Source organism: Gymnogyps californianus, chromosome 7 (assembly GCF_018139145.2).
Source record: "Gymnogyps californianus isolate 813 chromosome 7, ASM1813914v2, whole genome shotgun sequence".
In the NCBI taxonomy this organism is placed as follows: domain Eukaryota; kingdom Metazoa; phylum Chordata; class Aves; order Accipitriformes; family Cathartidae; genus Gymnogyps; species Gymnogyps californianus.
This window is the reverse complement of record NC_059477.1, coordinates 34,942,750-34,956,717: the sequence shown is the minus strand read 5'-3', so window position 1 is coordinate 34,956,717 and position 13,968 is coordinate 34,942,750. Positions and strand designations below refer to the sequence as shown.

Sequence of the window (13,968 nt, the reverse complement as noted above, 5' to 3'; positions counted from 1 at the left end):
TCTTTCAGGCTGTACATAGCAGGTGGTCAGAACAATATCATATGAAACTGTATCTGTCTGCATTTCAAGCAGAATAACTGTGATGCCCGTACAATCATAACTTGATGAAGAAATACAGGAAAGAGTGATTTATTTTCCTAATGTATGTTCTTGTTGGTTTTGTTTTGGTTTTTTAAGTCCTTTTGTTAAACAGGAAAGCAGATTTTTCTGATTGGGACCTCTTCTATGCAGTTGTTGTACAGGTTAAGTGTCTCGTCAAATTAATAGATGAGTATCTGTGTCCTTCATACAGCATTCAAACCCTGGTTCAAGTCTATTGGTTATAATTAATTCAGTAAAATCTTTCTTTCAGTAATAAAGTTACCAGTGTTTACAGGGATTGACAGACTGTGACTATCATAATAGTAGTCTGTATTTAATCCAGTATTTGTTTTTGTAATTTTTATGCTTTCTTTTTTTGTCACAGGTTTTTCATTATTCTTATACAGCTTCATATGTGATTTATAACATACACACAAGGTAGGTCACATTGTTTTTTCAATACGATGTCATTGTCAGTGGTTCTATACATAAGGTGATGCCAGTGTGTTCAAGTAAAAATGTTTACATTTTTTCAAGGGAAGTTTGGGAGTTAAACCCTCCAGAAGTAGAGGATTCAGTTTTACAGTATGCAGCCTGGGGCGTCCAAGGACAGCAACTGGTAAGCACAGTCATTAGAAATGCTACAGTTTAATAATGTATTTACTCCAGACAGACTGAAGTAAAAAAAAAAAAAAGAAAAGCCTTAAGATAAGTTTTGTTATGTTTCTGCATGATGCTAGTATGGTCCTGTTATAGCTTTTAGGAGATCTATTTATTTATTTATTTTTATTATAAACATGTAAACATGTTTTTCCAGTCTAATCCCAATAAGCAAATTATACAATTGTTGAAAGAATCACATCTTTAATTGTACAATTAGTGAAAGAATCACATCTTCATCTAAATATGCACTCAAGTAATTTTCAGAATAACCATTTTTATGGCTACTACTATGAGAGAAGGAAAATTGAAGGTGAAGAGAAGTTTTCAAGTGCAAAATCAAGGCAAACTGTGGGCAAAAGCAAAAGCTTAACATCCAAAAGTGGATGTGATGGATTCAATGAAAAGTGTTGTTTTCATTTCAGTGTGAAAATTACTGCCAAGGTCAGTTGTGCTACATTGAATTCATAATAATAAAACCAGAAATGCTGTTTCATATATTGTTTTCTACCAAAAGTTTTGTCATTTTTTATGAACATAAATCATCCATGATCATCATGACCAAAAAGTGTAAAAAATGTTTCTGGTTAGAAAGTATTGCATTAAGGAAGTGGAGGCAGGAAGGAAAAAGTAATTGGAACATGCTTGGTATGTTTTAATAATTAAGCACATTAATTTCTTAATAATGAGAGCATGGTGACACAATTGATGGTAACAAATACATAGATTATTTACCAGACAGTATTAAGGAACGTGGCAACCTATGTAGGTTGTAGCAGAAAGGTGATGCCTTTGCAAAACTGAACAGAATTTAAAAATATTTTAAATTAAATTGCAGGTCATAAGATTTGTTTGTGCTGTATCTCTGATTAGTAATCTAAAGTACAATTAAAATTACATGCAGTGATTACTGAGAAATGATTTTTTTTTTTCCTGAGAAGTATCTTAAGAACAGGGGCAAACTTACCAATTGTAAACTTCTGAAAAATAATAAATCGGAATAATACTATCTTCATCAGTTTTGCCTAGATTGTCATTCTGGAAATATGTATCAATACTTTCAGATATGGGCACAAGTGGACTCCTATTAAGTCTCAGAACTGCAAAAAGATAGGTGGTCATTTTAGGTACAACCTTAATCATCCAAATTTGAAAGCATTGGCATAATTCATACTTCAGTGAAGATAACATTACTCAACTTTGTTAATGTTCCTAGTAAAGTTAATGTCATGCTTTAAAAATGTCTGCTCTACTGTGGGCTTTATGGTGCCATATGGTCTGCAGAATTAGGAAATAATAACATTGATTAAAACACAAAATCTTCTGTGCGCTCTGAATGATACCAAGGGTTGTCATATAGATGTACACCTGCAATGACAGTATAGTGAAGGTCACTTCCATAAGAATTACCAGTAAGAAGGATGTCCTCTTGAAGCTGTTTATGTGGTAAAAGGAGGTTTCTAAAGTGACGGAAGTGCCTTGCCACATTACCCTCCCACTTCAGCAGCAAGCCAAAAATGTAGAAGGAGCATGAATGAAGACAGACTGTTGTGAATAATGGTTGTTGCTACTGTCCAAAGGAACAGCTGCCTCTAGCAGAAACAGGCCAGTAGACATCATTCCAGCAGAACAGGTTAGGCAGAGAAAAGATGTGTGACTGAGGACACATTGCCATAATGTTCTCAGTTGTAAAATTTGTCATTAGAAAAAACACTTTATCAGTGAGTTTTGAATAGAGATAGTACAGGAAGCAATCAGCAGTGAAACTGGGTGAAGAGGAAGTTGTAAAGGGAGAGATCTAAAGCATGGTAATCCGTCAGCAGTAGCTATCGGTAGCACATATCTGGGTTCAAACAAAGATGCAGTCTCACGGATCCATGTTGCCAAACACACTGCGATTGGTTTACCAAAGTCCATTCCTGAACAATACTTATGTGTCTTTTCCATATAATATGGAAATCGTAATAATTCATAATAAGTAAAACAAGCAGTGGAATACATACTCCAAACAAAATAATCATAGCGTATTAACCTGAGTAATCTCCAAGAGCCATTCATTACAACTGAAGAACAAGCAGAGAACAAATTAACTTTATATACAAAAATTTCATCCAGAAAGACCTATGACACATACCCTGTGGCCATCACATAAACAAAGTATATGTAGATCTCTAAAATGAAGAGGAATAGCACCCTTCCAGGTGCAGTGCAGAAGAGAACAGCAATACTATAGCCATGACTGGTCAGCAAAATTAGCACAAGATGTGAAACATAAGGCATGGGTATGTCTGACTGAGCCAAAGATCCTAACGTCACGCTATAACTATTTGGAAGGTCCTGTATTAAATCCAAGTGATGGGGGATAACACATGGACTTGGATCAACTATTTTCAGTAAATAGGCTATAGTGTAAAATAAGGTGTTTCCAATCCTTAGTTCTGCAGAAGACCTAAGTAACAATGTAGCCTACACAGGAATCTTGAGTTCTTCAAATGAGCCAGAATTGTCAAGAGTTTCAAATAGATAATATAAGAAGATGAAGAGAAAAAAAAAAAGAAATTAAATGTTTGAGCAGGAAAATTTGTATGAAGCCAGGAACTGCTTATTGCACAGAGGAGGGAATATGGCTGCAGTGGAATCAAGTATAACAGTAATACTTTACATCCTTCTGAAAATCATGCATCAGTCTAAGTTGTCTACTGTTATGAATAATTTCTAGGGCTGTCTAATGGGACAGCAGGCCGCATGTGGCTAGTGAAGAACAACAGAGTTAGGTTTGTATCAGATATCAGATACCAGATGACTCGGCCATAATACCATTGTTTTGAAGCTACCACTGTGGTTGCAAGTTATTTCAGTTTTTTGCTATTTACCTAGAGTAGAGGATTTTGTAAAGATTAAGAGAAAAGCTCAGAGAAACATCTGCGGTTTGAGTCATGACATTTTGGTAGTGAAATTGAAAATGTTTGCCGTTGGGGAAAAGAAACTTTTATCTAATGAATTAATGTATTTTAAGGTCACATAGCTGTTATTTTTGAGAACTGTTTTCAAGGTCACACTCTTTAAATTGCTGTCTTTTAACTGTGTTAGAACTGTGCCAGATCTAAAATACCATTTCTGTGTGTCTTAGTACGTTAGGGAGCTGTTTATGTATTTGCTAAATATTTCTCATATTTGCTCATATTTGATTAAAATTTTGAAAGAGATCAGTTGATTATCTCTTTACCTCGCCTCTATAGAATCCATTACCGCAGCATTAAGTATTTCCAGGGAAAACAAACTAACACGATTAGATACCTAATTGGTTTCATCAACATTTTTCTGCCTCCAGTTTACTTGATTAGAGACCTCAATGTATGTCTGAGAAAGAGATATCCCGTACCTGGTAGGAAGTCTTTACTGAGGAGGAGAATGCTTTGGGGGGGTTTAAAGGGCCTCTGGTGTTGAAATACCCAATTTTTATCCAATGTTTTCTCCTCTTTGGCCTTATCTTCTCCAATAGTTGGTAGCAAAGGTTCTCATGTTTCTGTGCTGGACCTGGCTTGTGTCTGACACAGGGGAGACAGCCCTTTCTGTCTCGATCTATCTGTGGAGATGTATCACAGTAGAAGCCTGAATATAAAAACTGACCTCTGGTCTCCAGTGTATGCAGAGTTTTCTATGAAAGATGTAGTGTTTCTCTGCAGTGCTTCTTGCAATACGGATAGTTCTTTGGATTAGTTATCAGATGGATTACTTCAAGTAGCTCCCAGTGAAATGTGGTCAGAAGTTGTTCAGTTTGACCTAGCTTTTTCTTAAAAGTTTTACATAAAGCTTCTTCTGCCTGGGTGGTAACATGTTGTTTATTTTGTATATAATACTTTATTTTCACTTTATTCTATGAACATATATCCATGCAAGTCACTTTGCCTTTGTATTTATAATAGGTATTTTATGTTATTTATTGCATTGAGCTCATTTTTCTTTTGATATATTAAGTGTTTTTGAAGGGAGCTTGAGTTATATATTTGAATGGATCAGCATAAATAATGATCGATTGACTTATGTATGAATGTCTATGCATAAATAAATGCATATTTTAACAAAGCAGAAATCAAGGAAATAGTAAAGCTATCCAGAATACTAAAAAGATAATTTTGTAGAAGCTTGATGGTTTTCTTTGTCAAAATTTGATGCCATAAACAAAACATAGCATTATCAAATGGTAGGGCTGAAGATGAGCTTTTACTATGCTTTGATGTAATTTAGGTCATCATTGTGTAGAATTACCTGTTATCCTGTATACACAAGAACAATTTGTTAACTGTAGCTGAATTGTGGATTCAGGATGCTCTCATCAATTTTTAGAAAATATTTTAAATATTAGAAAACAAGAAATTGCCCTCTTGTTCTAAAAAATGGAACAGGGTACTCACAGATAACAGGGCTTAGAAGCTGAAGCTTTTACAAAAAGAATGAAAAAAAAGAAAAAGTCCAGTGAAAAAGGACATAATCTTATATTAAAACTACCTAAAAACAAGCATACAAACAGAAACCCAGAGACAAAACAGAGCAAAATCTGCTTTAATTGTTATTAATAAATGTACCAGTTCAAGAACTCTTTACACCTCTGCTTTGTGGTCGGTCACTTTTATCCTGGTTGTCTTGTTTGGAGGTTCGTTTTGCCTTCCCTCCCCATCAACACCTATTGCCCCACAGAAATGCAAATATCTGTCAGACTGTTGAATTGCTGTATTAACATGAGATTTCCTTACAATGGCCTTCTCTTCAAAATTTTAGCTTTTTTCCTGTGGCTTTCAAATACTGTTTTAGATAATAGAAATACTGCAGCAGAAAAGTTCTTTGATGTTATATTATTTGCCAAGTACCCAGATAAGCAGTAGACTAATTTTAGTAAATGAGAAATTAGCAGGAATATGCTAGACACATACCTTGCTCAACAGATGCTTTAACAGCCATTAGTTGCTGAAAGCTTCATTTACTATTTGCTCTATCAAGGTTCAAAGTACAACTACTATAAAAATTGGTAACTTATCTTTCTGTAAAATATATGCCATGTGTTTTCTTTTTGCATAATTAATGCTGTGGGTACTTGGCACCCCCTCCTGGCAAAAACACTTCCATTTGCAAATGAAGAAGAAAAGATCTTTCAGGGTTCATGAGCCAAGTAGAAGTTTAATTAATGCTAATGAAGTAAGTCCTAAATAAATATATTTAATCTGCTGTTTTTATTTTCAAAGTCTTTTGCTCTTTTGACTTGCTGTATTTTTATATGAGTAACTTAAAATCACATATGGAAATGTCAAGGCTTTATTTCATCTTCCCTTTTAATGATGATGCTAATGAGGCAAATGGCAGTAAAACTGAGAGGAAAATGTCTGCTGGAATTTATTCTGAAAACCAGAAATAAACAAGAACATTTTAATGTGACATTAACCTCAGGTGTGATTTCTTATTTAAAATGTATGAGGTGTTCTGTACAGAACTTCTGTACTTCAAAGCATATTTGGAGATCCTTTGTCTTGCTGAGGATGTTTCTATGAAGAAAGGGTTGAGCATCACCCACCTAGTTGAGTCTTTAAGGGATTTGACCATAATTCTGGCAAATGCTGAAGTCATGTCTTTCTGAAGGCAATGAGAAATTAAAGAGGCTACTAACGCTTTTTTATTTTCTCTTCCAAATGTTTTTGTTACATTTCTAGATTCCAGCTGGGAAACTTAACTATGTCAGAGGCTGAGGATTTGAACTAAAAAGTGAAAATATTTACAGAAAAAAGGCACACAAAAAGCCTGTTTTAATAGTAACTTCTGACCAGCAGCTAAAGTTAGATTGTGTATTATTTTGCAAGACTGGGCATTCTGGGTTGTGGGGTTTTTTTGTGTTAGATGAAATGTGCTAAATGGTCAGATCCTGTTATGGAATTATATGAAAGCTGCTTACTAGCATACTTGCAAAAGCTTTCTGTTGCTTTATTTTTGATACAAGAACTGCTTTTTATCAGGGTCACAGTGAGCATGGGCAATATGATCTTTTTCTTCACGTAAGAATTAGAGTTACCTAAAAGTCTTAGATAAAACTATATTCCTCCTAAGCTGCTGCTACACATTGGATTTCCTCTTGAATTTCTCAAACTAGCATTGTAAAGTGTCAATGGTTTTTGCCTTTCCATCTAAATAATTTAATTCAAACTATTCTTCAAAGAAAAAATTAAATTATTAGTTTCTCTGAAGGTATTCTACTGAACTAATTTCCATTTTCAATTATTAATTTCTAGGTGCCTACTCCACTTAAATATAGATGAAATTGGAGGAGAAGATAAGCATTAAATGCATGTTCTCTAGTTTCAAAAGTGATACGCAATACAAAAGCAGTTTTCTCCATCTCAGAAAAGGGGAATGAAGAATGCAGCCAGAAAACGCAGGCAGTTTTAGAAAACAGAGAAAAATACATTTTTACATATCAAGGTTAGATATATTCAATAAAAGTTTTGTGAGCTCTAGAGAGCAGGAACATTTATAAATGGAAGCAAGGCTAAGTTAAGCATAGAAGAAGTTGCTTCATCATTTTGCTTAGTGAAATGCAGTGAATGTGTCCTGGTATCAAAGGTAACTTAAAAATATTAACTTTTAAGGATTAGATATTGCTAGCCCTTTGTGAGAATAGCTACCTGGCTGTATCTGAAAGATGTGAAGAAATAATGAGAAAGTCATATGTTTTATAGGAGCATTATTCCTCTACTACTGTTTTTCATGTGGAACAATAAAAGGCCCAGCAGCTTTATCGTGACTAAATTGAGAGGGGAGATAAAAGATGTTTCCTTTCCCCTTTCCCTGATTCTTGTTCTATTATCACTGCTCTAGCATGCAGCTAATATTTGAATCAGTATGTAAGCTGTGCACACAGGTAGTGCACTTTTCTATCCAGTCTCATATCAATAACTCTTTCGTAAGCAAGTATATTGGAAATTTGACATATCATTGTGCTAGAAAGCAAATTATTTTTTCGCATAGATACTTGTGTGTGTGTATATATATTTACACACAGTCCCACAAAGACACATGCAAACAAGCATAGACACACGTTTGACGGGAGCAATCATCAGGACTTTTCTGTGCAGCAGCCTGCAGGGAGTGATGAAAATAGCAATACGTGCCTCTCACCTAGACTATCATGTTGTTCAACATGTGTATGTGTAACAAAGCATATCTGAATATTCACACTTCCGTCTGTTAGCTAATATTAACTGCAAGTCCAATGGCTCATAAAATAGGACTGCTGTGCTTCTTGTGTGAAAATTGCGTAGCTTTATGTAATGCAGAAACAAGAAAATTATACTTCAGAAGTCTAATATTCTTTAGAAATAGCCACCCATAAAAACTAAATACACAGTCAATGAGAAGAGAAGTCAAAATCTGATTGAACATTTCGCTAAATCAGAGTTGGGAAAGATTAGGTAACAAGTTTTATTATGGACTGTATTTTCATATAACTCCAAAATCCTGCCCAAAAACATTGCAGGCTTACCTATATCCATGAATCATATAATCACTTAGTCACTTCATATTTGATATAAAAAAAAAAGGTATGATATAACACAGGAAGGGGTGGAAAATATGCCTGTGTTCATCTTTTGGTAATGTAATGTAAATGTCAGTTTTATCTGTGAGATAAGAAAAACAGATATATTATATTCTCTCTTACTACGTCCTTACCACCTAGGGAAAAGGAAGGGGAAAATTCACTATGGTAAGGCACCAAAATGTCAAAACAGAAGAGTATGAAGAACTGACACTTCTAATGCCTTTGTGGTTCAGGTTCTAAGCCAGAGGTTGTTTTAGCCGATGGTAAACACAGGTTTTATTTATCTTTTGTAAAATTTTTGCAGAAGACTTGCAAAAGACTTCTGAGTCTCTGTGGTGGTACCAGTGCCTACAGAGTTCAGCTAGGAACAAGCGAAAGGGATAAAACCAACTTGGCAGCAAAACCCCCTGAACTCTTGCTGTGTGACAAGGTTCCTCTGGCTCTTCTATTGATAGGTTCTGTTTGCTGTATGTTAACATTTATTTTCTCATTTGGCACACTACGTCCATCAAAAATATAGACAGGTTTCTGTCAGTGGAAGTGACAGTGACTCCCCTCTTCAGCAGGGTTGAATCTGCTTTTTCCCTTATGGTATGTGTCCTTGAAAGTTAGTTCAGTTGTTCCAGTGGTCAATATAGGACATCCTGGCCCAGTTTAGGTCAATGGGCCCTTTACGTCAGTCAACCAGAATCTTACCCATTGCATATGGGTAAAGATGGAGTAGATGGTCCTTGTTATTAGTTTAAAAAAAAAAAAAAGTAAAAGCTGTATATACTTCATGGATGATGGTGTCATGACTCCCTGTTGAATCTCTATCAGCAAGCCAGCTGTGATGAGCAGAAAAAAAAAATGGATTATGACCACACAGCTTTGGGCATGTCCAATGCTCTTGTAGGCTCTTTCTCTCTATTTTAGCCAAGTCCTTCTTGAAAAAGAGACATTAAATTCCATCATCACCAACCCATAAATGTCCTTGCATGTTTTTTTTCTCCTACAATGGGGTTATGACTTCCCCACTGTGTTTGTGCTGAAGGATCAGAGCAGATTAAACTCCTGCCGCACTGTGTTCAAGTGACTTAGGCTTTCATGTTGACTCAGCCTGAACCAGACAGTGAAATGCAGAGGACTGCTTGCAGATGTGTAATTGTGGGGAGTTGTCGTGGTTTAACCCCAGTCAGCAACTCAGCACCACGCAGCCGCTTCCCCCTCCCCCTCCCAGTGGGGTGAGGAGGAGGAAAACAAAGGAAAAAAAAAGTAAAACTTGTGGGTTGAGATAAGAACAGTTTAATAACTAAAGTAAAATATAATACTAACAATAGTAATAATGAAACATAATAATAATAGTAATGAAAAGGAATGCAACAAAAAAAGGAGGGGGGGAAGGAAAAAACCAGTGATGCACAATGCAATTGCTCACCACCCACTGACCGATGCCCAGTTAGTTCCCGAGCAGCGGTCCGCCCCTCCAGGCCAACTCCCCCCAGTTTATATACTGGGCATGACGTTCCATGGTATGGAATATCCCTTTGGCTAGTTCAGGTCAGCTGCCCCGGCTCTGCTCCCTCCCAGCTTCTTGCACACCTGCTTGCTGGCAGAGCATGGGAAACTGAAAAGTCCTTGGCTTAAGATAAAACACTACTTAGCAACAACTAAAACATCAGAGTGTTATCAACATCATTCTCACACTAAATCCAAAACCCAGCACTGTACCAGCTACTAAAAAGAGAGTTAACTCTATCCCAGCCGAAACCAGGACAGGAGTGTATATTCACTGACAGCTTCAAGGCCAGGACAGCCCTGGAGAATAAGGATTAAAAAGTCAGGTATACTGATGATTTGTAAGAGAAAACAAAGCATTGATGACAGGGAGGAAAGAAGGCTGAAGGACCCAGCAATCAGTCAACACTTAAAACGCTTACTTTTGTGGAAACAAACTGGTATTAGAAAGGTCTGTTTTAAGCTGGTGGAAACAGCATTAATGAGGAGAACAAAAACCTGTGCAGATCAAAGTATTTATCACTTTAGTTGGGGGCTAGGGTGTGGTGAAGAAGTAATACACTAATAGTATTCATGTGCTCATATAAATGTGTTATATATATGAGCAGGGCTTGATCAGTAGTGACTAATAGATATTGGTCATATAGATGGTATTGCAGAACACTGCATATTTTTACTTCACCGTTTATGGCAGGTGCCAGTGCATCTACAGAAATAGAAGAGAGAAGTTTTGTGTGGAAAGAAAGCAAATAGTTATTTTCAAGTGATGCTTCACAGACTCTAAACTATCCTAAACAGAAATGCTATTATAAGAGTTAGTCAGAATTTTCTTATTCCTATTTGTCTCATTCCAGTGAGATATTTTAAGTCAAACTGGCTTTCTTGCATTGAATGCCCTATCTGAGTGAAGTGGTAAATGGCCGTGGAGTTTTTACAGGTAGATGTCATCCACTAAAATGTTAGCCCATCATAAAGACAACTGGCAACTTGAACACTGTGCACAGTGGGGAGATGAAGGCACATGTACCATGACAAGATAGGCTGGGTCAGCAATAGTAGCTGAAAGGACAAAGCTTTGTGTTAAACCCTGCTTGGGTTTCTTACGTAGAAGGTGCTCAGAGGAATTGTGCTCTGCTTCGCATTTGAATAATGTACAAAGTTCTCAGGGATCATATACCACCGTAAGAATAGTAGAAAATGTAAATACGACTTTATAACACAGCACTTTCAATTCTCTTTTTTTACTTTGGTCCTTGCCGTTAAGTTGCTACTTTCTTACATTTTGTCAAAGAAAACAGAGAAAATTCCTCCTTCTGGCACCCAGTCCAGACAGTTATCTTCGATATTTTCCCATCTCCCAACATTGGCTTTTTTCTTCCGGAGTAAATAGGTTGAAAATTTTTCATTTTAGCTTCTGTTGCAGATTGATCAGTCTGGGCATAATAGCATGCTTGATATCAGTGTGAGATGAGCCTTCGAAATATCAGAGATCATTTTAAAAGATTTTATGGTAAGGGCAGGTTATGATTTTCTTATAAGTCTGTAGGAGCAACACAGGCATGTAAGAGTGACATTTCTGTCCACGCTCTTCCATGCTGGTTCATTAGTCAGAAGCTATCAGTAAATGCGAGGAACAAGGAGTGTGAGTTCCTGAGCATACACTGTTTATAGATAAGTCTGTTATACACATCACTTACACAGACGAAGACCAAAGGGCTGAGCAGTCCAATCCCTCAAAGACATTTTGCACAGTGCTGCAGCCAGCATAGTGCTTCAGGCAGCTCCACGGGGAGGAAGCAGTAGATCCAGACTATCAGCGTGGGGGCAAGGCAGTTGTACTGTAATCTTCTGTGCAATCACAAAGATTTATTAAGTAGCTTTTTGCATAGGTCGTAGTTCATATATATGTGATTTTGTTTATATAACATATAGCACAATGTTTGCACTCATGAGTAAGTTATCATGGGATTAGGCACTGTGTGAATTCAGTGAACATCATGATCCAGTATCATTGGAAAGGCAACATAATTAATGTGTGTCTAAACAAAAGAGGGCAACGCTTCCTCACTTTTATTGGAAATCAAGGACATAAACATCTGAGTTATCATGGAGTTGCTGATACTATGTGAGTTCATGGCCTGGTTTGTTTCATGGCATTAGTAACTAATCTTATAGCTGCATTATGAGTGCATCCTCATTATTGTTTACAGTAGATTTATAAACTATCTAAATAGCAATTAAATATAATAGCCTTGTAGATTGTTTGCAGTTGTTCAGGAACGATTGTGCTAACACATTACTGTGATGCAGTGGCATTAATCTAGACAGCAGAAAAGTGTTGCTTCCGTGTTCTGTTGTTCATGCTATGTCTGGCAGCTTGATGACTGCAAAAATAAAATTAACATATTGTAAATGACAAAAAAACCCCGCGGTATATGACATTGGAATGTATGTGTTTTGAGGTCTCCATGTTTCATACTGATCAACAGCTACTTCCCCTCTGCCTTAATTACAACATAACCAAAAGGTTTGAAAGCTTCCTCTGAGAAAATTTCTGTCTGGGTCAATCACAATCTTTAGAAAATTGGTACCTTTAAGAGTGAATATAGTTATTATTGCTTACAATTATAATCATTTTGTTATTATCTATTATTTGTTTTCTGCCTCATTTGCAATGTGTTTGATGGTTTTGAAACATAGACCATATAAAGGTAGATTTTTGTCTACTGCCATGCTTTGCTTAGGTAGCTGATGGTACCTGCTGTGTCCAGTATCTGCATAATTTAGTGGTCTGTGGTGCACATGGAACTATGGGGTAAGAGCTGGACCAAGTCAGAACTGAACAGCTCTGAAAATTTTATACCAGCATAGATTGACCTGCAAAAGAAAAAAATCTGCAGAGAGGAGATCAGAGCCATTCTGCACTACTGGAGACTCGCAAAGCAGCTGTGTTGCAAACTGTATCGGACATTTTAGCCTGCAATCCCTGTCCATGGGAGCTCACAATCTAAATAGACTACAGATATAATGTAGAGGAAAGGGATATAACATAAAGCTGCTTTACAATACAATTCCATAAAACTTTCCTTTGGATTGTCATCCTGTAACGTACGTAGAAAACTTGTAAGATATGAAAAAAAAAAAAGGATTTTGGAAAAAGTCTGCATAATTGTAACTGACGAAGTCACTAATGAATACTCTAACCATCCAAAATTCACACTTATAAAAGCTTTATGAGCCACTTTCCTGTGTTTTATATTATCCAAAATACAGTAATTCTCTTTGGTTCTGGAGACCGCTGCAGGACCTGTACGAAAGACATCAGCAGAATAATCAGTCGCACCAGTGAAATGCATTATAACTGTTTGGGGTAATAGTTTGCGACCTTGCATTTTACTTGCCTCTCAATGAGTGAGTGTCCCAGTTCATTACCATGGAGCTTCTTCCACAGCTTATTACCGTGGGCAAGAATGGCAGATACTGACCCTTTATCTTGCTAGTTTTCAAGCATGTGCAAAGTACCCCCTAGAAATCTGGTTTGTCCATGTGATTTTGTATACAACGGATCTCACTTTCACATGTATGGAACAGTACATCGACACCTAACTTGGAAACACCCATGTATAGAGCATTGTCACAGGAAGACTGGTGGTGTACCCATCTTCCTTACCATGCATGCAACCCATGAGCAGTTTGAGTGACCCCTGTGCCATTACTTTCTTCAGTAGAGTTATGGTGAAGATGGGTGTTGAGTCTCAAGCTGTAGGTAGAAACAAGCCAAATGGCATCACAACACCAGTTCATCACAGAACACAGGAAAAGCCACCTCTTTCCTGCAACCAAATAGAGACCTGAAGGGTTTCTGTGGCTCACTGCAGCATGTGCCCTGTGGCTCTTGGCCATAGAGGAGCTTTGATACGGATCAGGAGGTTTGGATTGCCCTCATGGAACTTCTAACTGGGTATAATAAACAACTGTTCCTATATAACACTGTATGTCCAGTTCTGGATGATGTTAGAAAGCGTTTTCTTCCCAAAATGAGCATTTTTTTTCTGTGAGAGGAAAAAAGAAAATAGCAGTTATACTGTTGTTGCGTTGACACACAAAACACGTAATCTTAAGTACACCTTGTTCTTCAGTGGGAAGCT

General features: G+C 36.8%; 1 protein-coding gene across 3 annotated transcripts in view; it reads left to right on the top strand.

The window, feature by feature from the left end:
• Positions 1-13,968, top strand: part of DPP10 (dipeptidyl peptidase like 10) — a 247,481-nt gene that overhangs the window by 164,177 nt on the left and 69,336 nt on the right. For all 3 annotated transcript variants that reach the window (XM_050899666.1, XM_050899668.1, XM_050899667.1), the window contains 2 exons: positions 467-519; positions 619-700. In XM_050899666.1, the coding sequence (XP_050755623.1) occupies positions 467-519; positions 619-700 (135 nt within the window). The remainder of the gene's footprint in view (positions 1-466; positions 520-618; positions 701-13,968) is intronic.